Source organism: Bos grunniens, chromosome 7 (assembly GCF_055505025.1).
Source record: "Bos grunniens cultivar Pamir isolate PY7600 chromosome 7, Bosgru_T2T1.0, whole genome shotgun sequence".
Lineage (NCBI taxonomy): Eukaryota > Metazoa > Chordata > Mammalia > Artiodactyla > Bovidae > Bos > Bos grunniens.
The window spans coordinates 38568750-38594319 of record NC_141171.1 but is presented as its reverse complement, the minus strand read 5'-3'; the positions used below and the strand labels follow the sequence as shown (position 1 = coordinate 38594319).

The following is a 25570-nucleotide window of genomic DNA, read 5'->3' as shown; positions in this document are numbered from 1 at the left end:
TCCTTTCCTGATCCCCTGAATTCCTTCTCACACAGCAGCCACACGATCATCTCAAACAAAGTAGATTCCCAGCTTAAAGCTTCTAAAGACCTCTGTGAGGCCCTCCAAGATAGCGGGAGGTACATGAGCAGATAAGCTTGTATTGAATTTAGGGCACCTGGACTCTGTAGGACTTCTACAGAGCTGCCAAGCAGTTTGGATACCTGTTTCTGTCCCCGCTCCTAAAATTACTGCTTAGGGTGCTGGAAGTCTGAGCAGGGTGAGGGCAAAGGGTAAAGATACACATACTAGATGATTCAAATCCCAGATCTGTTGAGTTGCAGTCTGGCTCATGGGAGAAATTCTTTATTTAGATGCTTCAGTGACCAAAAGATAGAGCATAAGTGCGCACGAGCGTGCGCGAGCACGCACGCACACACACACACACACACACACACACACACACACACACAAATACACAAAGGCATTTACAGGCGAAGGGACAGGGAGTGGAGGGAGGAGCCCACGAGAGCAGATGTGGACTTCTCTGACCCAATGAGGAGGGACCTCAGAGGGTGACCCTCCATGGAATTCCTGTTTGAAAGCTATGAGGTAAAGTCCACTCCCAGTGAAGTCCCAGGCCATAAAGCACAGCAGTGTTGTAGAAATCTACATTTGGGGCTGGGGACATAGCTGTTTCCTCACTGCAAAAGCTTACGCCAGCTCTCTTTTCTATTCCCTTAAGGGTCCATCTTGCTCCTTGGTCTCAGAGTCTCCTAGTGGGTGATGGGGGAGGACTAGCACCACAGCAGCCTGGGTGGATGGTCTGCTCGCAAGGGGAACAAGAGGACCAGTAGGGCCGAAGGACAGCGGCCAGTCTCGGAGCTGGCTGGTGTGAGGGCAGTTTCCCTTTAAAGGGAGAGAGCCATCCAGGAAATTTTTACGTGGGGACCTTCCCACATGACCCTGTGCCAGAGCACCTCTGATGGAGGAGAGGAAAGGCCTCTGTTGGCATTTTCTGTGATCCCACTGGGCGCTGAGGCCTCCTTCGGCTCTAGCTTGTCCCCAGTTGCTGCAGGTCCTTAGCACCATTCAGGACTGTGGAGAAGGGGAAAGCGGGAGAGCAGTGCTCTGCCAGGACTGTGTCACCGCTCCAGGAGGAGACTTCACAGTGGGCAGAAAACTGGACAACTGGCCAGCATCAGATACCAGGCTCAGGAAAGCTCACACTCTTTGCGGGGCGGGAAGTGTCACATGAACTCCAAGCCTCCATGTGGCAGCCACTTCCATCTGCCCTTTCCTACCTAGGCCAAGGCTTAGAGTGAAAATTCCGGGTTTCACTGGAGATGCCTAGAGCCTAGGGAGACATCTGTTCTTTAGCTGCAAGGAGTGGTCCATAAGTGACCTCTAGTGGAAAGACAGGCCTGGGGTCTCATGACATATGGCCCAGAAGGGCTGATGAAAGGGAAAGGCCATCCTCCAAATTATCACCCTGGGAAATACCGAGTCCTGTCAACATCTCTGCTTCCCTTACCCTGACCTACAGGGCCGATTCCAAAGGGGAGGAGAAGAAGTAGATCTGCCTGGGCCAATCTGAGGCTGTCTATGGTCTACTCCTGCCTCAGGCCTGTGTACTCTCCAGGTGTAAGAAAGGAAGAAGAGGGAGCCAAGGGCTGACCACAGTAACAGGAAGCTGGCTCATGGCTGGTTCAACTTGGGTTGCTGGACAGAAACACCTCTAGTTTTCCAAGGTGGTTGAGTCTTTCTGAATGGATTGCCTTTGCGTGGGAATCTGGCCCAGAGGTGATGCCACGGTTTTTGGTGACCTGTAATTTGAGAGGGAACAAAGGCATAGGATTAGTTTGTGGTGGTTGTGATGGTATCCCAGGTAGCTTATTCTAATGATAGTACAGCTCTTTCAGGGTGTGGAGTAATAAGCAGGGCAGCTCTCCTTTACTGAGGACCACTGCATGCCAGGCACAAGGCCGGGTGTTCTGCTTTCAGTATACTGTTTCATTCTCTGCTAATTTTGCAGGCCGGGGGGACCAGCACCCCCATTTTATATACAAGGAAACTAAGGTTCACAAAGTATAAGTGACCTGCCCACAGTAAGCTGTTTTAAAGTGTGGTAGATTCAGGACTGAAGCCCATGCGTTTGCTCTATACTGAACCACTTTTTCTGCCTGTGGGGCTCTACATGACCTGGATGGGATAGAAAGACCATTCTCCTCAGCACATGGAATCAAGTGGCTCTCCAGTCATGACCTCACTAGTATCACCTGATACTGTCTGATTTGTTTTGGATTTGTTTAGGATCTCTTTCTACCATCAGAGGGGGATCAAATGGAAAAGAGAAAAGCATTGGTCTTGGTTCCTACCATAGCCCTGGTGCTCAAAACAGGGTTTGACACATAATAGGTGAACAATAAATCGTTGGTGAGTGAATGAAAGCTTATCTCTAATAGCTCCTCTTATCAGGACTAGGACTTCACATTTATTATCTCTAACACTTACTTCTTCCCATAAGGTGAGGAAGAAGAGCTCCATTTGGAAACAGCAGAGCAAAATGAATGGGCTTTGGAGTCAGAGGTTTGAATACTGGGTCTAACTCCAAGTAACCATGGGATCTATGGCAAGTTACTTAATCTATCTGATATTAGGTTTCCTTGGGTTGTAAAGGGTTGGGGGAGTCCTAGTTCAGAGATGCTGTTGCAAATTAAATGAGATTGAATTACGTGTTCAACAAATTATACTATAGTCTTTGTTTTGCTTTTTTGTACCATAATCTTACAGAGAACAAATCGGAGGCTCAAAGAGGTTTATTGACTCACCTAAGGTCACACAGCTGGAAAGTGTAAGAAGAAAATAATAAACAACACTAGCACTTTCAGGTCTGGGTAGCCCCACGGTAGGGTTCTGACTGGTTCCGAGCTGTTTGCCAAAATTGCCACCAGCCAAGCTGCAATGCTAGAAGCGAGATGCAAGCCAAGTTGCGAGGGCTTGTCTCAAATCATATCTAAGGGGAGCCTCACGAGTTCTCCCAGTTAAAGATGCATCTATCAATAAAGCCAGTGTGGGAGAAGAGACTTCAGGCAGAGCAGAGAGGACCAAGAACGTTTTGAGCCTAACACTCTGCACTTCTACTACCTTAATTCACTTGCTCTGTAAGCAATGCAGAACCAATCATCAAAGTCAAAGCAGTCATCTCAGCAGATCTGCCTGAAACTGTTTCCTCATCTGTAAAACAGGGATAATTCCTATCTCTGAAGGTTATGCTGTGGCACACCGTCCACACTACCCTCCTGAAAAGCAGGGACTGAACCATCTGAGCCCTCCCAGCCAGATGTGGCCTGTTCGTATCACATGGCACCACAACCCCCTAGTCAGCATTGCCCTGGAGGAGCATGCTGTGAGCCTGCCAAGCCTCAGTGTGAATTGTAGCTCTGCTGGTCGCCTATGTCTGTAAATTAGAATAACCCTTTCCTCCCAGGACTATTGTGAGGATTACCTGAGAGAATCTGCTTGGCATATGGCCTGCAACAGACCAGGAGCTCAACCAAAGAATGTGAGTCATTTTCAAGATTATTACAGACAACTCTGTTAGTCTCTTCCCTTTAAAGCACTTACCACCATTTGTAATTATTGGTGGTTTGCATGGTCATCGTTTTTGTCTCCTCCCATCAGAATGTTAGGTTATCAGAGCAGGGACTGAGTCTGTCAGACTGGGTCTGTCTGGGCTACCACTAGGTGTTCAGTATTTGATTAATGAAAGAACCTGGTCATATTTGGTAATAACCTGTAGAGGGAGCTCTTGCCACAGAACCAATGGCAGTGAAAACTAGGGTCTTCAAGCCAGTGGTGGGTTGGGATTGGGGAGTGTCCCCAGTTAGACTGATAACATGTTGCCAAAAAATTTAGGAGACCACTAAGAGAATCATTTCTGTTTTTCTACTAAAACCTTCAGCCCAACAGGTCTAAAGACTGGGGAGAAGCTGACAGGAGAACTCACATAGGGGATACTTCTGTTGACTGACCGAGCTTCTGCTAACTAAAAAGAAAAGACCGCCAGGATTCCTTTTTAGCCAAGGAATACCTGGCTTTGTTCTGATTCCGAAGCCCTGAACTCCTGCTGCAGACCCATGAATTTCAAAGTGTGATTACTTACTGGTTCTTGTGTTTGAAGCCGCTGACATGAGCTTGGTACTGTTCTATGGAGTTCAGCACTATCTTGCATGTCTTGCAGGGGTAGCCCTTCCCGGCTGAAACACACATAAAAGTCAAGATGCTTAGTAATCCAATAAGAAGGGACCTGGGGACTCTGTGCTTCTCACAGCATGTGCAAATGCCCTTCTGAAGATGGACGAGTGGAGTGAGGTTAGGTCTTTGGCCCTGGTAAGAATCCCAGAGGCCTCAATGACTCAATGATCAGGGGCACATGTATGCCTGTGTGTTCCCTGGAGCTGGGAACCTGCTTGTTCCCCACTGCCCTGTACCCTTAGTCCCAACATGGAGCCTGGTCCAGAGTAGCTGTCTGCTGAGGAAATAAATGATTGATAGAACAAAGAAGTGACATTTGGTGTCACTCTTTTCCAACTGGACTGTGCCCTTAGATGAGAGATCTCTGGGAAGGCAGCCCTCTCCTTGGGATTGCAATAACAGTAATTAACGAGAAGGCTTATAAGGAAAATTAATCTCTCTCTCTACTGTGGGGCTCACAGACACCCTTTTTCACTAACAGGGCTGTTTCAATGACAAAGTGGCCTTTCTTCACATGGTCTAGCAGAGAGAGCATGGGTTGGGAGCCAAGAAATGGGGCTGGACTCCTGGCTCTGCATTCACATGACCTTGGCTAAATCCCTTTGCCTTTCTGATCCTCAGCTTTTCTCAACTATAAACCAATTATACCATACCCATAATATTTACAATAAAAAGCAGTTATTATTTACTAAGTGCCTGATATAGTCATGCACTTTATATTATTTTGATTGATGCTCATAAGGATCCCATGAAAGCCATCCTTCTCTTACAGAGGAAGAAAATAAGGCATGGTCACATGTCCACAAACACAGAGTTAGTGAATGGCAAACAGGAGTGGCTGACTATGAGGTTCTACTTACCCAGCATGCCTGGTGCCAGCTGAGCAAGGCAGGCCACTGTATACATGACTTCAAGAGCCCTCTGACACACCTTTTGAGTCATCTGCCATCCTAAAACCTCACGGCTCTGGAGTGAGATCACCTAGGTTCAAACCCCAGCTCCATCATTTCTTACCTGTAGGACCACATGCTAGGTACTTAACCTCTCTGATATGTGTAAAAGTGGGGCTTCCCTGAGACTTAGGTTCCATACCTATAAAATACAGTTAATATTAGTATCAACCTTATAAGGTTATTGTAATCATTCAAATAAAAGTAACTGACACATAGTAAGTGTCCAGTAAATATGAGGTTTTGGCTTATTTGTATTTCACTCTTATAGGTTCCATGAGTGATGCTGGCAAAAAAGTGGAGAGTATCTTTTAACCAGCCTTCCATGGCAGCTGGGAACACCAACAATCTCCTCTAATTCAATAAGCTAGCCAATGTTCCCAGCTACCTTTGTTTCTCTTGTATCTTCAGGTATTTCCTGGAAGACATATCCTTTTAAAGTATTTAAGGGGAAAATTATTGCAATTAGAATTCAGGTCTTTTTTAGACACTGAAGGCCAGAATTCATGGTTCAACACAAACAGGCAAAAGACTCATAATGGACTAGCAGAACCACCATCCCTGCAAGGTCCAGGGTAGAACCCGCGGCTGGTGTGGGGGTAACAACCACCAATGGTTAAGAGTCACTGATGCCCAGATTACAACAGCTCACTCATCATCTATTAAACACCAAGCACCATGACAAAATTTTAGATACATATGCCCTTGGATTCTTATAACAATACTGGAAGATAGGTAGGTGGTTTTCTCCATTTATCAGAGCAGGAAGCAAGCTCAGGGAGGTTAAGTGACCTGGGGTCACAGCTGGATTTGCCCTCTGCTTTGTGAAGCTCTCATCCTTTCTTCTGCACCACAGGTCTCTGGACTCTTCTATGCAAAGTACATCTCAGTGCAGAGTATACTGATCTGTAAGTTAGATTCAAATCGTCACTTGGGGTAAGTGAAGAATTCATTGGTGCTTCTAAAAAACAGCTTTGTTCAGTACCCACACTCATCCATTTTTATCTGGTTTTCATTTGACATGTTTGATATTCTGGTTTCCCCCTGTGATCTTATGAAAAATAAGTCACTAGAGCTCATTTTAAAACATCTGATTTATTTGGAAAAGCACCTGTATCTCCTCCCTTTACTGCCAAGACTTTGAAAGCCCTGTTTACAACTGCTTCTCCATTTCCTTGTCTCTCAATTATTCTGCAACCTATCCCTCTACACGCACACACGCTCTTTCTGAGGCCAATGGAGGCTTCCCTGTATCTAAACTTAATGGACAAATGGATGCTTATGCAACACTTTTGTATTTGGCTTCTCAACAGTGCCTGACAGCACGGGTGATTCCTTCCTCCTTCAGTCTCTTGCTCTTGCTTTCAGCATGCCACACTCTTGATTCTTCTTCGCTGGTGGTTCCTTCTCAGTTTCTTTTGCTGTCTCTTGTTTGACCTTTACCATTTACTATTGCCAGTTTCAGAGGTTTCAATCTTGGTTTTCTTTCTTTCCTTTTTTACTATTTTAAATTGTGGTAAAATACAAATAACAGAAAGTTTACCATCTAATCTATTTTAAGTGTCCAATTCCGTTAATGTTAAAGGACAGTTCTGGGTTAGAGAAATTTGTGTTTTCATCATGTTAAGTATCTTCACATTATTGTGCAGAACTTTTGTCATTTTTGTGAAACTGCCAATCTATACCCATTAAACTCTCCATTTCTCCCTTCTCCTAATCCCTGGCAACCACATTCTACTTTCTGTTTCTATGAGTTTGACTACTCTAGATATTTCGTACAAGTGAAATCATATAGGAATTTTCTTTTTGTGACTGATTTATTTCACTGTGTATAATATCCTCAAGGTTCATCCATGTTTATGGCACATCAGAATTTTCAGAGGGCTCAATCTTAGGCCCTTCACTCCTCTCTCTCCAAATTCTCTAAGGGATCTCATTCGTTTCCCTGATTTCAAGTACCACTTATTAGCTTCAAACATATGAAACTATCAATATTTAGCAGTTTCTAACCACCAAAATGGTGGTATCTCTAACCAAGACCTTTCTTTTAGGTCTACACCTATGTATCCAACTGCCTCTTGAACATTCCTACTTGGATATCTCATGGGTGTCTTAAACTCAGGCTGCCAAAACCTGGTTATTCACCTTGTGGCTTAAGGCTAAACCCTGACTGCTCGCTTTCCTTCAGCTCCCACACTGAATGGCCAATTCTACTTCCTATCTACCTCCTGAATCCATTTACTCCTGTCTATCTCTACCAATGCCACCTTAGTCCAAGCTCCCATATTCCCCACTACGAATTACTGCAACAGCCTCATTGTTGGTCTCTCTCCACTACCCTTCCTCCTCATTCTAAACCATTCTCCACTTTGTAACTAGAATGCTCTAACTAATAATGCTGAAGATGTGAATGGCTTCCCAGTGCACTTAGGATAAAGGCTCAAATCTCAAACATGACCTACAGTGCCATGATGGGATACCTGCTCATTGTCCCAGCATCATGTTGCCCCACGCTATCCCTTTTGCTTCTGGGAGCCTTTGATCCTTGCTCCTCCATCTTAAGTTATCTTCATAGCATACCATTTGTTTCTCTTTCTAAAGCTTGCCACACTTGTAGTTAATTGCTCAATGCCTGTCTGCTCTGCTAGACTCTAAGCTCCATAAGAACATGGACATGTAATTAATATGTTATATACACAATGCCTGGCGTATATTAGGAAAGAGCTCAACAAACATTTCTTGACTTTGTATGAAATGAATAGACCTGAAAGCCTGTCCCATGTACAGAGGTTGAAGAAACTAGGGGATCAGAACAGGGCAGAGAAAGCAGACCTGCTCTGTGCAGGAGGCAAGGCCCTAAGGAAGGAGGAGCGAAGGTGATAGGGGGTACAGAAAGAGGATTCCAGTAACCCAGGAGGGATGTCGAGAGCTCCAGCGACTGAAAGCATTCGGCTACCTGAATGATATGCAGGGCTTAGTTTGGCATTCTTGAATAAATGAGAGAAATGTGGGCCTGGAGTACAAAGCAAACTCCAAGTCTTGTTTAATCTGCTTGGTAGAGGCTACATCTCACCCTTGTGGGAGACATCTGGACACTCTGGGTCATCCATCTCTCATTTGACTCATACTTGTCATGATACATGCCAGAAGCCCCATGGAAACTATTCTGTGGACCTAACACAGAACCTTACCTGGATTTCAGTGTTGGCTGCCACAGTCTAGCATGGGATCCAGAACAAACCATTTCATCTTTCTGATGCTAATGTCCTCATTTGTAAAATGGGAATAATCAACTGTGCACAACAGAGTTGCTGTGAGGATTAAATCAGGTAATTACACGTGAGAGCATCTAGCCTAAGGCCTGGACTATGGCAGCTATTGGTAAGTGCGATGACTGTCTGAAAGAATGAATGAACAAGGGTGGACTGAAACCAGCAGGGAAAAAAAGCCAAGCTGCGAACAACCTAAATCGTTTGGGAAGGCAGAAGTCCTGTCAGTGGAAGTCCCTGCTTGCACATCCCAGGTCAACACCCCACCTCTGTAAGTAAGAAGGGGGTCAGAGTCAGTTCGATATTTCTGCTGACACCCTGTACCTGGAACACCTCCAGCCAAGTACATTTAAAGCTGGAGGCAGGGGGAAGGAGTGTAAGTTTTGGAATCAGACAGAGCCAGAGACCCCGACTGATGCTGTCATTTATTAACATCAGGTCATATCAGCTGTATGACCTTAGCATGTCACTCTGAGTTTCATCTTCTTTACTTGTAAATTGGGAAAATCACAAACTATTTTATAGGAATGCTGTGGGGATCAAATTATGCTGTATACATTAATATCAAAGTGGGATGTGATACCTTTTCCCCCCACCTAGGTTTTCATGAAGGAATTTAGTTGATCTGTAAAGAAATCAGATGATTTAAGCAAGAAAAAAGTATCTAGGAGACAGTTCTAGGATTAAATATGGTAATTCAGCCTTAAATGGAGGAGGGTGAATATAAGGAGAAGGCTTTGGCTTGAGATACAAGAAAAGAATGGATACAAGTTAAGATAAGCGGCCTGAAACACTGCAGTGCCTGAATCCTGCCAATAAAAAAGAGACAATGAGGGAATGGCCAGGCAGGACCAAGTAAAGCAGGGGCAGGGACTAGAGCAAAGAGGGTCAGCTGTAAATCTGGCTTCCAGAGTCTTTCAAAAAACTGAAAGATACGGTAACGAATGTTTAGCACTGCCTAGGAGAGGCACGTACTCCTCAGCTGACTACATCCCTTTCTGGCTTTTTCACTTATCAAAATTTCCCATCTAGCGTTTGCAAGCATTTGAATTTGCAATGCTTGCTTCAGAAGACCTAAAGAGGAAAGGCATACCCTTGATGGTCCAGGGAGCTCTAGCAGTCAAGCCCTGATCCAGCTCTGGGTGTGAGCTAGGCCCCTTACCTGAGTCAGTGACAGCAGGGTCGGCCAGCCGTCCGTAGTGTGCCATAAGTTTGAGTTTGGTCTCCTGTTTCCTGTGTTTCTTGCCCACATAATGTTGCTGAGCCATGACAGGGTCATTGAAAGTCGCGTGGCAGAGGCTGCAGAACTTGTCTGGGTCTATCATCTCTCTATTCTGGTGCAAGGCTAAGGTGGAGGCCATAAGGAAAGGGTTTGTAAGGCGTTTCGACAGAGCTGTGGTGAGAAAATTCAAACAGAAACAATGAAAAAACCCAGAAGGTGCGAGGCTTTTATGTATGCTGAATGCAAAGAAAGGCTGGGTCACTAGTTAATCATACTTGCATATGGGGCATTGCCTGTATGAATCACACAGTGAAAGCCTTCTCTAATTGAGAAGATATGGGGGAACACCAAGACTGGCTCCTTTGTTTGGCAGCTTAAACTACTTTAGGCACGTGAATCCCTATTTTCTCATATTCCGAGGAGGTTCTGTACTTCTGCTACCCATCTGCCAAATTACAATAGATGAGAGATGTACATGTTTGCAGTCTTTTCATCCTTCAGAACTCCCCAGAATGTTACAGCACATAGGACAAGAAATGTGGGTGTTTTATTCCCATCCTTAAAGTACCCGTTATAGATCTGGAAGCCAATGCACAGATGCACAGCCTGAGGGTCTAGAGGGTCATTTAGAAAAGGCGCCACACTAAGGGGGGCCTTTTGAGCTGCACTGCCTTCTATGCTGAGTTGGGAGAGGAGAATGACACTGACATTTAGTTACCAGTTTTGTATATACATTTTCTCTTCTGGTCTTCTGAATTATGCTCTGCAGTAGGTATCATCTTGCCATGATATAGAGGAAAACCAAGGCTCAGATGGGTGAAATGACTTACCAAAGATCACTCAGTTAATGAGTGAATCCAGGTCTGTGTGACCCTAAAGACCATGCCCTCTTTGCTATGCCAGGCTGCCAGAGTGTGGCAGGGAGACAAGAAGGCTACAGCCCATGCGTTTACCTACAGAAAGCATCCCTGGCTCGGATCTATGAATTCAGCTAATCAGAGCCTGGTATGGGTATATGTGTAAACCTCCTGTGGGCCAACAAATGTCCTGACTATAGGCTGCACTGCTGCTTTAAAATGTGGATGCCATGGCTCACTCATGAGCCCACGTGGCTGGAATGGTATCAATCCAGTAACCACTGCTTTAAGAATGTGGCCTAGAACTCCCACCAACGGTGGAGGAGGGGTGGGGTTCAGTAGCACTCACACACAGATGCTCTTTCATCCCTTCCACTTCAATGGGGGAAGTTTTGAGGATTTTCAACAAGCCAGAAGAAAGTTGCTGGCTTTTCCTACATGGTTTTCCAGTAGAGAGACTCTTGATTCTCCTGGCTATTAATTTTCCTTAGTCATTATTTCAACAAGTCACTGGAAAAGTAATGTACATGTTGCAGAATATTCAATAATATGAGAAAATATTCAGTATGTGGTGTTGAGTGAAAAAAAAAAAAAGCAGGTTATATAGCAAACTATTTCTTTTGTCCGTAGTTCTGTAAAACAACTGGTAATGTGTAGAGAAAGACCAAAAGCATTGAGTAAAAGGATACTTTTCAGTATTTTCCACCTTTTCTACAGTGAGTGTAGATTTTTGATATCAGAAGAGATAATCATAGTCATTAAAACGTAAAGGTCAATCTTTAAAAGACACTAAAGAGAAACATCAGAGGTGAATGGTTCATTAAAGTTGGAGGAACCATTTAATGGACATCCAATAAAAATGAGAGCTATGGGAGTCTTCTTTCAGGAAACAACTTGAAATATAGAAAGAGAATTCTACAGGACTGTTCACTGTAGTGTTATTTATAAATACCAACAAAAGAGAGGGAGAAAACGTAAATATTCATCATTAGAGGATGGTTAAATGAATGTGGTGCAATGGGACATTGTCATTAACAATGTTTATGAAAAGCTTTTTAATAACATGGAGAAATACAAATGTTCTATTAGTGAAAAGAGTATAAAATAAAATTATACACACAATATGATCATATCATTACTAAAAGACATATGTGCAATCTGTATGTGTGTACTGGTATTCTGAAATGCTGCCAACACATTAACAGTGTTTCTCTCTTGGTGGTAGGATTTGAGTGGTATTTACTCTTCTCTTTGAACCTTTTGCATTGTTTGAACTAGAAGTAACAATGAGGAGTATGCATTGTTTTTATAAAAACAATAAAGTTAAAGTATTTACATTTATATACATAAGCTAGACATACATAAAACAACTATAGACACAGATATACACACATACACATAACAAAAGATTATAGGAGAAATAGTACTCCAAAATGTTAACAGTGGTTGTCTTTGAATGGTAAAATTATGGGTATTTTTCTTTCCATTTATCTATATTTTCCATACTTTCTACAATATGCTTGTATTACTTTTACATTAGAGAAATGTTTACTTTCAGAAATATAGTTATAAACTCATGTAATAGCATGGAAATGTGCTCTAACTACAAAATTAAAAGTTAATGCAAGATACAAATGGTACATGAACTATGATTATAATTATATAAAAACACATCTGTTATGTGGCAAGGGCCAAAAGTAAATATGAAAAATAAACTCTTCGATATGGAATCTTCGGACCAGGAATATTCCAGGGAATTTTCCCATTTATGTAAAGACAAGTTCATATAAATCTAAAGATAAGTGATCTTACAAAGTTCTGTTCTTAAGCTAGTTTCCTTTGGCCTAATGTTTTGGTACCATAAATGGTACCAACAGTGACTTCACAAAAAAAGCAACTAGTACTAGTACAACTTAATGACGAACAAATTGGAAGCAAGGCCAATGACATGCTCTGGGTGGTGAATGCCTGACCAACTGCTGCATTTTATGTGGGGATTCCACTCACTATCGTGGTTGTGCTGCTAATACCGACAATAGAATCTGCTGGGTACTCTCTGGCAGTCCAGTGGTTAGGACCTGGCGCTCTCACTGCTGGGGCCCAGATTCAATCCCTACTTGGGATTGAATCCCTGCAAGCCGTGCAGCACGGCCCAAAGACAAAACAAAAAAATCCTAAAATGTCATTTACTGAACATCTATTATGTCTCAGGGCCCTTATATGCATTATTTCATCCTCATAACGTATGAAGTAGATGATATTATCAACATTTTATAGGTGAGAAAATTCATGCATTAAGTTCAGTCATACAGATGGTAAATAGCAGTGCCAGGATTTAAACTTGGGCATCCATGACTTCATCTGTTGTTTTATTGCTAGAATACTAGATTTGGGTGTGGTAAGACAGTATAATTATGAGTGATTTTATTTTTTTACCCTATTCTTCAAAGTCTTCTAAAACATAATTGTCTTGTTTTCATAATACAGCAATTCAAAAATGGACAAGTATTACAGATAGTATAGTCTACCTCTTGGTCCAAAATAGAGAAGAAAAATTACTGAGAAAAAAATGATACAAAGATCAAAGAACCTTCAGTCTGCTAATTAACTGCTAACTAACTGCAGTTAGGAGAGATGTAAAATCCTAAAAAGTCAAAGAACCTTCAGTCTGCTAACCAACTGCTAACTAACTGCAGTTAGCAGAGATGTAAAATCCTAAAAAGTCAGTAGTTAATGAGATGAAAATGAAGGCTGAGCCCCAGTAGTGACAAGATAAAGGGGGTTATTTTAGAAGTCACTGCCCTGGGAATGGATTCATGGCAGCTGCAAACACTGTTTGTTGGGCAGTACTGGCAGTGCTGAAGTCTTCAGCTTTGAAAGGCAGGTCCTTGTCTTGAGGAGAACAGGCAGCTTAGAAGATTAAAGTGAACAGGGCATAACCTGAGCACACAAAAAAGACAAAAATCTAACTTTTAACTTGGAATACATGGTAATAAGGGCAGGTGGATGCTAGGAGGGAAAAATCTAAGTGAGAGAGGCAGGAGACAGAATGCTCTCCTGGTGTGCATAGCCTGGAGGACTTAGGCACTCCCGAGTTATAATTATTTGTCAGGACAAAAGCTCAGGGCTAAGAAGCTTCTACAGAGAAAGACTGATATAACCAAAGAAAGGAAGGTTAGGTGAGTAGGACTCTGAGGCTGCATTTCAATGAAGCTGTGTCTACTCTGATATTTTTAAGGGCTCTCAAAAGCAGTTCAACCTCTTCAAGTCTGCGGCCCCAGTGAGCATTTCTGGGAGCACCTGGCATTGGTGCCTTGAGGACGGGAGGGGTCCCGATATAGCACCACTCAGGAAAACCAGTACCTTCCACCTTAGTGGATTGCTGCTTCAGCTTTAAGTTCTTTGCGTGGGTCTTCCCCAGGTAGTGCGACTGGGCCACGACAGGGGAGGAAAAGGTCATGTTACAGATGGGGCAGCACTGGTTCTTGTCTTTGCTTCTGCTGCTCTTCTGGTTAGGAGAAAGAACACAGGTCTGATCACGCCACTGCCCGGCCAGAAAATCTTCACTGGTTCCCCACTGCCCATAGGAGAATGGGCCTTCAAGGCCCTCTTCACACACTGACCCCAACCTACCTTTCTGGATTCTTTCTGAGCTACTTCATCTCATGCTCTACTCACCACTCCCCGTTTTGTTCGCTGCTACTTCCACGTTTTACTTGGGCCGTTCCTACTGCCTAGAATGGTCCTCCTTTCTTTCCTGCCTGGCATATGTCTGCTTAGCCTTCAAGGCCCGATTAAATATCATCTCTTCTGAGAGACTTTTACTCAAGAAAATTACTCAGTAAAGAATTATCAACCTGCTTTGTGTGATTATTCCAGGAAGAATTAGCTTTATTCTTTCTCTATACTCCTGGAATACATTAAACAGACCTCTATCATACCACGTGCCACCCTAAACTGACAGTGTTGTAGCTTAGGAGACTTTCCTGTGGACTCAAGTTCAACGTTTGGGCAAAGACCGTTAGACTCACGTATGTTTCCTATCCTTAGCACCCTGGGGGAGACTGGCACACAGCAGATGTTCAGGGTTTATTGAACAAGCCCATTGGATTTTATTTGATGATTATGACTAGGCTAGAAAACAATGTATTTCAAGCCTATATTAAGGGCTTCCAGGATCTCTTTCAGGTCTGCTCTCTGAATAAAATATTCATTCTAAGATAGGATTTTTCAATTTTGGTACTATTAACACTTGGGGCTGAATAATTCTTTGTTGGATGTGGAGGAGTCTGTGATCTCATTTGAACTACTGGACCACCCCGAGAGTTGAGGGATTGGAGATATAAAGAGGTAAAGTGACTTGCCCAGGGCCACAGAGTTGATACTGTCTTTCTGAATTCCACATCATAAGGAAGGCAACTAGGGGGTTAGTCCAGTGAATGTGGAGAAAGGATGAGCAACGCCCTTCCAAACCTGTGGCCCCTGTGATAGGGAGGCACAGTTTGTAGTGTAAAGTCTAACTTACTGAACATCCACTAGAATTGTAATTTGACTTTACAATACCCTTACAAGGTAGCAACTATTATCTCTACAGAGAGGTTAAGTGACTTGTCCAAGGTCACCCAACCAGTAAGTTCTAGAGCTAGTATTTGGCCCTAGTCTGCTGACTTATCATCCCATGACATTTGCACAGCCTGCTATAGAACAAAAATAATGGTACACCTGAGGGACTGGGGTTGTTTCAGCATAATTCTCACAGTATTGCTAAGGCAAAAGCAAACATGTTTACATCTTGATCAGAGCAAGAATTTGGAAAAGTGTTCCTTCCACTTGTTTATTCCCAATATTCAAGTGCTAAACTCAGTTCTTTCCATTGGATCTCAAGAACGTAAGCATTCTGGTTTCCTTCCTTTCTCTTCCTGAGTAGGGCATGGACAGTGGTCCTACTCTGACAAACCATTCAACGTAATATATAACAATGGCTCCATTTACTGAGCCCCTACTATGTGCCAGGCTCTGTGTTGGGTGCTTTAATAAACCTTCCTTCATTTTTGTTTGGAAAAATCCTGAAAGGTAGTTGATATTAGCATCCTCATTATTACAGAGGAAGAAATCAAGCCTCAGAAAGGATCAAGACTTGCCCAAGTCACACAACAGGGCCAGGATTTGAAGCCCAGTCAGTCTGACTCAAAGCCCACGCCCTTTCCACCACACCAACCTGCCTGCTGGCTTCATCAGGAAGTGAGTGGTCTCAACATGGCAGCTGGATTACCTGATCTGAGTCTAGCCTCTTCATTTCCCCCTTTAGTGTCTCCATTCCATGGATTGCTAGGTATCTCTTCACTTTGTTGGCATGTTTTTTGCTCTGTAAGAACCCAGGAAAAAGATCAAAGATACCCAAATGCCATTTCATACCTAAGGCACTCAAAAATATCTACTAGATTTTCAGTGGTTCATCCTCACAGAAACTTTTGAGGAGGAGAGGGTAGGGGGAAAATATAGTTTATTGAATTCCTACTTTGTATAACGTACCTAGATGCTGTCCAATCTAATCATAAAAATTTATGAGAAAATTATCATCATCTCAATCTTATAGATGAGGAAACTGAGGCTGAAGATAATGAGGTTTCTTGACCAAGAGGAGTAGCAGAGTTGTGATTCAACTACAGGTTTATTTAAAGCATAGACTTTCTACTACACCAAGCTGTAAGGGAAGATATAAGTACAATGATCTTGATTTGGATGGAGAAATGAGACTCAGAAAAATTAAGTAAATCAGTCAAATTAAGACAATCAGTCAAATTAAGACTCAGTCAAAAATTAAGCCAACATGCATGGAGGCAACATCTGGGTGGCTAAGAAGGAATTCACTGTGCAAGCCAGAGAGAAGAGGGGACGTGGCACTGGGTCTAGAAAGTACTAAGGTCCAAGGGCATACCTGATAGTGTGCCAGCTTCTGGGACTCAGAAATGAGCAAGGCGCAGCAAACCTTACACTGGGTGTTGGTGAAGAGACACTGGTTCTTCTGGATCATGTGTTCCACTACAGAGAGAAAAATAAACACTCTGTGAGTTAAAAACCTGCCTCAATAGCACTGTCTTTGAACACTGCCTCAAATGCAGGCACTGAATAATGGAATGCCATGCTATTAAATCTGCCACCCCTCCCCTAAGGGCTTTCATGACTCAGGCTATATTCTTGTGCCACCAAACCTATAACTTACTTTATAATTTTATGTAGGCTAACTTTCTTCACTAAATTCTTTTAAAAAGGAGTCTTTAAATTACAAACTTAAGTAAAAACCAATAAAAATGAATACATTAAAAAAGAAACAATTCTAGCTAGATACTGGTGTGAGAAGCTTGCAGAGCTTCCTAAAAGGAACATCAAGAGAGTGGCAACTGTGAGGAGACGTGTTAAGACATGGTAGCAACCAACTGACACGTCTCAGGTAGAACTGGAAGGACTGAAAGACTTGAAAAGGAAATAATTCTCTTACTGTTCTTGATCTGAAATTAAGATTTTGAAATATCTAAAATTACTCAATATGTCATGTAAGTTCCACACTGTAGGAAACCACAGTATTAACCTGTACTTAATTGTTGCACCTGGAAAACAAGGCCTTACTTTTTGAAGAGGGAGTAAAATCTCACTCCAGACATTTCTATCACCATGGCATTGATAATCTGAGGCAGGGATAAGTCTAGAAAACCATGATGAGATGGCAAATCCATGTTTTTTATCTTCTACTCTGGATCAAAAAGTGGACAAGATTTCCTGGAGGGAACTTTGGGTGGGGAACTTTTAAGGTTCTTCTCCTGCAAGAACGAAAGCTTATTTATAACAGCCCTTTTGGGAAGAAGGGGTGTTGTCTGGCTATATTTCTGCTCCTTGGAGTCCCTTGTTTATTTCCCCATTTTTCTCCTACAGTGTTTGGTAAATTTTTCTGAAAGACTTTGGCTGCCTCAGCCATTCTCAGAGAAACAAAAGGAAGTGGATGCGTGAATAGATCTGGGACAGAGCTTTTTAATTTTTATGTATTTATCTTTGGCTGTGCTGGGTCTTCACTGCTGTGCGCGGGCTTTCTCTAGTCACAGCAAGCAGGGGCTACTTGTTGCAGTGTGAAGGCTTCTTATTGCAGTGGCTTCTCTTGTTGCAGAGCACAGGCTCTAGGGTGCATGGGCTTCAGCAGTGGCAGCACATGGGCTCAGTAGTTGTGGCTCCCAGACTCTAGAGCACAGGCTCAATAGTTGTGGCACATGGGCTCAGTTGCTGTGTGGCATGTGGGATCTTCCTGGATCAGGGATTGAACCCGTGTCTCCTGCATTGGCAGGTGGATTCTTTACCACTAAACCACCAGGGAAGCCCCTGAGAGCTTTTTAAAGGGAGGGTGAGAGGCTCCTCAGAATGCAAAGCCCACAAGAGGAAAATGTTACCCAGGGTCCAGGCATCCTCTCCTTGCCTGGAGATGTTGGATTATTTTATTAAAGGAGATGGGGTTTCCTCTCAAGAATATTCAGAATCTGATTCCCAGAGACTAAACAGGTAAGGACCATGTCATTTATGACTTTGTATCCCCAATATCTAATAAAATGCATGACCCAGAATGGTCATCATTAAAAAGTCTACAAATAACACATGCTGAATGAGGGTGACTCTCTAGGGACTCTCTTACACTGCTGGTGGGAATGTAAATTGGTACAATCACTACGGAAAACACCATGGAGGCTCTTTAAAAATTGAAAAAAATAGAGTTGCCATATGATCCAGCAATCCCACTCCTGGGTGTATATCCAGACAAAACTATAATTCAAAAAGATACATGTACCTCTATGTTCACAGCAGCACTATTCACAATAGCCAAGACATGGAAACAACCTATATGTCCATCAACAGATGAACAGATAAAGAAGATGTGATACCTACACACAATAGAGTATTACTCAGCCATAAAAAAGAATGAAATAATGTCATATGCAGCAATATGGATGCACCTAGAGATTATCATACTGAGTGAAGTCAGACAGAGAAAGACAAATAACATATATCACTTACATGCAGAATCTCAAAATACGACACAAATGAACCTATCTATGAAACAGAGACAGACTCACGGACATAGAGAACAGACTTGTCATTACCAAGGGGAGGGAGTGGGAGAGGGATGTATTGGGAGTTTGGGATTAGGAGATGCAAACCACTGTATGTCGAATGAATTAAATAAAAAGGTCCTACTGTATAGCACAGGGAACTATATTTAATATCCCATGATAAACCATAATGGAAAATAATATGAAAAAAATATCACTTTGCTGTACAGCAGAAACGTATTCAATATTATAAATCAGTTACACTTCAACAAATAAATTAATCAAGTCTCTGAGGCACGAATGTCTGGCATATGCAAGAAATGAAGAGAAGGACACTGTGGATACAGTATGGTGAATGAGTGAATAGTGGTAGGAAATGAAGTTGGGAAAAACAGCTTGAGGCCTGCCAGATAATGCTTGAACCAGTATAGGCCTCATAAACCATGATCTGAACTATGGATTTTATTCATAGTGCAATGAGAAGTGATAAGATATGGCTTACGTTTTGAAAAGATTAGTCTGTTCATTGTGTCAGCAGACTGTATGGGAATAGGAACAGAAGCAGGGAGAGCAGGGAGGAGGCTGCTGCAGTCTTCTAGGCAGCACATGACAGAAATCTGGACCAGGTAGGTTGTCAGTGGAGACGAGGAAAAGTGGATGGATTTGGAATTATGTTCTGGAAGTAGATCTGACATCCACTTTCTCTGACTGGATGGAGGGGGTGAAGTAGGACAGGAGTCAGGGATAACTCCTAGGTTTTGAATTTCAGCAACAAGTAGATGAGAAGTGGAGGAAGACAGTGTTGGAGGGGAAATTAAGACTTTTCCTTCAGCTATATTAAACATGAGTGGTCTATCATACACATGGGTAGAGATATCAAGTAGTCACCTAGAGATGCAAGCCTGGAGTTCAAGGGAAAGGTCAGAGCTGGAGATACAAATTGAGAATCATCAGTGTATTTATCATGTTTAAAGCGGTGGACTAGAAGAGGATGCCTAATGTAGATGGAAAAGGAAAGAGTTCTTGGGATTTTAATATTTATTTATTTTGACTGTGCTGGGTCTCTGTTGCTGTGTGGGTTTTTTCTCCAGGTGCGGAGGGTGTGGGCTTCTCACTGCAGTGGCTTCTCTTATCGCAGAGCACAGGCTCTAGGGTGCACAGGCCTCAGTAGCTGCATCTTGTGGGCTCAGTAGTTGTGGTGCTCAGGCTCTAGGGCACAAGCTCGTTACTTGTGCCATACAGGCACAGTTGCTCTGCACCATGTGGAATCTTCCTGGATCAGGGATTGAACTAGTGTCTTCGGCACTGGCAGGTGGATTCTTTACCTCTGAGTGGACTGGATTCTTTACCAATCCCAGGGAAGCCCCTGGGATTTTGAGTCCTGAACCCCCCAAATTTAGAAGTCAGGCAGAGAAAGTGAAATTGGACATAAAATGAGTAGAAGGTAGAGCTTGCAGCTATAGTAGAGTGAGGAATCATCTTCACCCAGAGCAACTAAAACTGGACAAAGTTGACAGAAACAATCCCTTCAGTGCTCTGGAAACTGATCAAAGGTACTTAACAATCTGGGAAGCAGTTATGCTTGCACAACTGCTGAACTCTGGATGAGAAGAGCAGGGATCTGGGACTGCTCTTATCACCTCCCGCACTCAGTCAGAGCAGAGGTTCTACCAGGAAGAGGCAGGATGTGAGAAGCAACAGCTTCCCCATGAAAGAGGAAATTACTTGAGTTGGAGTGGTACACAATGCCCTGATCTTTTGATAATGTCGGTGCAAGTGATGGTCTCAGAGGCAGGTGAGCAGGAAAGGCCAAAGGCTCTACTATAACCTGAGGTTAGTCATGTCTGTGGCTGAGACTGTGTGGCAGTGGGGACCTAAAAGGGCCTAAGGTGGCTAAATACTCCTGGCCAACTCTGGTTGTTCACATGAACCTAACTGATGCAAAAGAGCCTGACAGAAAGTAAAAGTTAGGGCTGACTTTAAAATGGCCTGAACTTTGAATGCCCTTTCCTACATACCCACAGATCCAACTGCAGAGGACTAAGGCCTTACTGACTCCAGGTGTTACTGAATCACTGTCTGACCACTAAGCAACATACAGACATGTGGAAGACATATCATAAAAATGAACCAAAGTGGGAATATTTGCTCTTCAAGTCTTTTTTTTTTTTTAAATATGGAATGCTTCACGAATTTGTGTGTCATTCTTAAGCAGGGGCCATGCTAATCTTCTCTGTATTGTTCTAATTTTAGTATATGTGCTGCCGAAGCGAGCACTGTTCTTCAAGTCTTAAGCCACTACATAAGCAGTTTTCTTCCAAGCTTGGAGGAAGTCCTAACTATTCCATCATGAAATCACATGGAGAGACCAAGACTACATGAAAAAAAGATACCTAGTCAGCCTCCAGAAGTTCCATCCACTATTGTTTCAGCTCTAGCCACCATCTGATTACAATTGCAAAAGGGACCTTGAGTCAGAACTGTCCAGTCAACCCTTTCCTGAATTCCTGACTTACAAAAATCTGCAAGAAGTTCATGAGGCTGGAGGAAGCTAAGGTCCACAGAGGGGAAAAAGACTTACATGAGTTATCAGAATTCTGAGAAGGTGGCCTGAATGTGCATCTCTGTTGGTCAGATACAACTCTAATCCATCTACCACAATTACCACAGGGGACAGGTTTGATACAAGCAATTAGGTGCTTAGAAAATATTGGAAAGACTGAGGTACTAGGCTGAGCCTTCCGGAAATGTCTCCAGGAACAATGCACGCATTACTGTTCCAACATGTGAGATAGTCTCTGAGGCCTGTACCGCAGCCTTGCTGAAGTAAGAAGCTCCATGTCACTGAACAGGCCTCTTAACCTATGAAGCTGGAGAATGGATGGTGGAACACTGATGTGGGAAGACCTTATAGTTTTACAGTTTTTCTTGATAGTACCAATAGTCTCAGGAATGTGATTTTCACCACATTTCTACCTTCCAAATCTTATGAGAAAGCACCTAATTGGTAGGATTTATTTTGTATCTATATTGTAGATAATCAGAAGATGTATGGGGCAGAGGCTGAGAGATCTAGAATGTGAAACAAAGGGCTGATTTTCACAAGGTCATGAAGGAGGGACAGCAAATCTAGCCATATCAACAACTAAATTAAATGTCAATAGTTTAAACAGCCCACTTGAAAGGCATAGATCATTAGAGGATAAAAAAGCAAGAATCATACAATGGAATTTTATTTAACAATAAAAAGAAATAAAGTATTAATACTCACTACAATTTGGCTAAACCTCAAAAACATGCTGAGTGAGAGAAACAAAATGCAAAAGACTATGTATTATATGTTCCATTTATGTGAGAAGTTCGGAGAGGGCAAATTTATAGAGACAGAAAAGAGATTAGTGGTTGCCAAGGGCAGGAGGTGAGAGTGGGGATTTAATGTAAAAGAGCACAAAAGAGGGACTTCCCGGGTGGTTCAGTGGCTAAGACTCCACACTCCCAATGCAGGTGCCCCGAGTTTGATCCCTGGTCAGAGAACTAGATCCCACATACCGCAACTAAGAGTTGGCACAGCCAAAAAAAAAAAAAAAAAAGCACAAAGGAACTAATTGGAGTGATGGAAATATTCTAAGTTGGCCTAGGGTTATACAACTCTATACTTTTACTACAAATCATTGAATTGCACAGTTATAATGGGTGAATTTTATGGTGTATAAATTACAACTCAATGAGAAAACAAAAATTATAACTAAGAGAAAACAAAAAACCCAAAGTGAGTAGGACTTGGTGTTATAGGTATCTATCTAGACCTCAAACAAATCCTTGGACAAAGTGAGATCACAGAAATGAATTGGTCTTTAAGTGATTGTGTGCCCTCATACACACATAAACAGTTCACTTTCCAGAGCACAGCTGCTGTGTTCTCTGCTTCAAGGTCCAGAGCATGCCTGCTCTGTCCCCTGAGGACAAAGGTCACTTCCTCTTTGTGTACCCGCAACTTTTAGACTTTCTTACTGCACCCACTACATTATACTGCAACTGTCTTGGCGTCTGCTTCCGGGACTAGACCACAAGCCCCTCCAGAGCAAGGACAGTATTTTCATCTCTGCAGCTTTGATTTCCAGCCAATCCTGGGAAGAGAGTATTTGTCAAATTAATGAAAGGAAAATTGTAACTGTGTGCCAAACAAGTTTGAAAGTATAAGAATGAGGGAGATAGGAGCCTCATATTAATTTAAGAGTCACACAAGACTAGTTTAACTGGTAGAGTATATATAGGGTATAGGTCTGTCATGTGTACCACCCCAAATTTAAACATATCTTCCTTGGATGTGGTCAAAAATTTCATTTTATCCCATGGCAATCAGTTCACAAGCAATATATTAACTTCCAAGATTAGTCTGCTCAGGAAGCAAACAAATCTTTAGAGAAATCTGATTTCTCTGCAGATTACCTGACAGGATTAGCACAAAAGCCCAGTTTGTGTACTTCTGGGTTAGAGTTAAGCAGCTAGCTCTGCTAAGAACTGTGAAGTGGGTCACAAAACGGGGTCACAGCAGCTCTTTCTATTCTCCTCTTTCTATCTCCATCTTATCCAGGGCCAGGTCAAGTGCAGAGCAAGCTGGGAAGCTCAGAAATGCCCTTCTAGGTGGCCTTATGTATTCCATTCTCAACTTTGGGTCAAGCGTGGGATACAAACAAGAAGCTGGAGCCAAAGAATGCCCTGACCAGCTTCTCAGGCTCCTGGCCCCCATATTAGAAAAAGGACCCAGCTGGTGGAGACAAGAGAAGAGACACCAAAAAACAAAAGAGGTAAGCCAGGACTCAGTCACCAAGTCCAGAAGGAACACTGAGGTAAGGAGGCGGCCTTCTACAGCCCTCGGAAGTGCAGGGATGAAAAAAGGAGGCAAAAGACACTAGGGATGGGAGAACCTGGAAACTGGGACGGTGAAGGGGCTACGAGGCTGGCAGGGAAGGTTCTGGGGGTCTCCGAGATGGCCTAGACGGCAAGCCTAGAGATTCCAGTCCTCGAATTCAGGAAGAGGTGAGCTCTGGTACGTGACGAAGGCGGGGGAAAGAAGCCCACGGCGAGCGTGAGAAGGCCACTGACCATCTGCGCGCGATTCTTGGGGTGCCGCAGCCTGGATTTTTCAGGGGAGCTGGCCCACGGCGCCCGGGCCATAGCGTGGTGCACGAGTCAGGGAGTCCCCTGGCGCCTCGCGCAAGGGGGCGGGCCGAGCGCCAGGGGGTGTGACCGTAGACCTGGGGGCCGGTCCATGTCCCCGCCCCGCGCTTCCGCCCCTCCCCGCGAAACTAGCAGGCGGGCGAGGGGCTTCCAGCCTCTGAAGCCCCCGGACTCACCTTCCTCCCTCCCCACTGGTTGCGACCCGGACACTGCTTCCCAGAGGCGGCGCGCCCTCTCGCGGTCGAAGCGCAGCCCATCCGGTTCCCGGCCCTCCCGCTCCTCCGAATTGTTGTACGACCTGGCCCCGCCGCTGTCCGCATTCTCCACCGTGCCCAATGCAGGATACTCCATCTTCCCCGCAAGCTCTGACCGGCCGATAGCTGCTCAGGAATCTTGATCTCGCGAGATGTGGCTGGGAAGATGACTTTGCCAAGAAATCTCGCGAGGTTTGGGCACCGCAAGGCTCCTTTGCGACTTTGGCACGAGCGCTTCTTTCTTGTCGCTGCGGAGCTCGTGCGGTGGATTCGAAAGTCGGTTGTTCCACGGCAGCCCCCTTCTCTGGGGCAGGGCCGTGCGGTCCTTGGCTCAGGGTTCTCACCTTGCTCACGGCCAACTTTGACACTTCTCATTTTGTTCTCATGAAGGCCCTGTTATATGGGAATATCCTTTTCATTTCACTAGTAGTGCAGCAGAGGCTCAGAACCTAGAAATGATTAACTCACGAGTTTGCTACTAGTAAGTGGCAGAGCTGGGACTCGATTACTTTTATATTAGGTACCATTTGAGTTCCAGGTGCTGACGCCTAGGTCACAACTCTCTCTAAACTCCACTCCAAAGTAACTGTCAAAAGTCAAAATGTAATCTTCCAACCCCACACCTCCTCCTTCCCTAGTCTTTCGGAGCCCCGATCTCTTGCTATGGTATTTGTAATGTCCTTACTGATCCCTTCACTTACCTTTCAGGTATTCCCCAAACAGCAGACCCAGAGATCCTCTTAAAGCAAACCATATCATGATACCCCATGCTTAAATTCTCCAAAACCTTCTCATAATTCTTTTGTAAAAGTCAAAGTCTTTGGTTTAGTCGATAGGGCACTATACAATATGAATTTTCTTAACCTCCTGACCTTATCACCTACTGTGTTAGCCTCCAACCCCTTCATTCCTGTCCCACTTACCCTGTTCTGGAATGCACTTCCCCCACATATCCTCATGGCTCAGTCTCATTTTTGTGTGCCCCTCCACATACACTTCATATCCTCCTTTACTGCTCTCTTTTTCTCCTTAAAACTTACTATCAGATACAGCATGTACTTCACTTTTTATCTTATTTGTTGTTTGTTTCCCCACTAGAAGGAAAGCCCCAAGAAAGCAGGAATTTTGTCTGTTTTGTTCTCAGTTGAATCTCCACCACTTTGAAATAAAGCCTGAATCCTCATAGATGCATACAAAATATTTGTTGAATAAATGAAACTTTTGATATAAAGTTATTTCAGTCTTATTTATTCAAATGTTTGTTGAGAGTTTTCTATAAGCTACATGTTTTGGGGCATTGGAATACAGTGGTGAACAAGACAGACATAGGAGGGACTTCCCTGGTGGTTCAGTGGTTAAGACTTTGCACCCCTAATGCAGGGGGTCAGGTTCAATTCCTGGTCAGGGAACTAGATCCCTAGCTGCAACTAAAGAACCACCATGCTGCAATGAATATCTAATATCCCACATGCCACAACTAAGACCTGGTACAGCCAAACAAATAAATTATT

General features: G+C 43.5%; 1 protein-coding gene and 1 non-coding gene across 7 annotated transcripts; both read right to left on the bottom strand.

The window, feature by feature from the left end:
* Positions 1-295: 295 nt before the first annotated feature.
* On the bottom strand, positions 296-25284 carry ZNF346 (zinc finger protein 346). 6 transcript variants are annotated; one of them, XM_086410870.1, is made up of 7 exons: positions 24104-25284; positions 16473-16576; positions 15807-15899; positions 13898-14042; positions 9618-9848; positions 4145-4238; positions 296-1805 (listed from the first exon to the last, which is right to left on the bottom strand). In XM_086410870.1, exons 1-7 carry the CDS (start codon positions 24432-24434, stop codon positions 1718-1720), a joined length of 1086 nt encoding a protein of 361 aa, XP_086266996.1. In that variant the 5' UTR covers positions 24435-25284; the 3' UTR covers positions 296-1717. The 6 variants fall into 6 exon arrangements, 4 of the variants coding, with proteins under 4 accessions (XP_086266996.1, XP_086266997.1, XP_086266999.1 ...); XM_086410871.1 differs by having other exon boundaries at positions 9618-9800; XM_086410873.1 differs by having other exon boundaries at positions 23982-24215.
* On the bottom strand, positions 20795-20901 carry LOC147369074 (U6 spliceosomal RNA). The gene has a single exon (XR_015168712.1). It is a non-coding gene; the product is annotated as a U6 spliceosomal RNA (small nuclear RNA).
* Positions 25285-25570: the final 286 nt, after the last annotated feature.

Excerpts from the sequence above, each read along its gene's own strand:
- ZNF346 (XM_086410870.1), bottom strand. The coding sequence starts at position 24,434 with ATGAGAAGTGTCAAAGTTGGCCGTGAGCAAGGTGAGAACCCTGAGCCA. Across the intron at positions 14,043-15,806 it reads AGAGGCTAGACTCAGATCAG|AAGAGCAGCAGAAGCAAAGA; the intron begins GTAATCCAGCTG and ends TCTCCTAACCAG. Across the intron at positions 4,239-9,617 it reads CCCTGCTGTCACTGACTCAG|CCGGGAAGGGCTACCCCTGC; the intron begins GTAAGGGGCCTA and ends TGTGTGTTTCAG.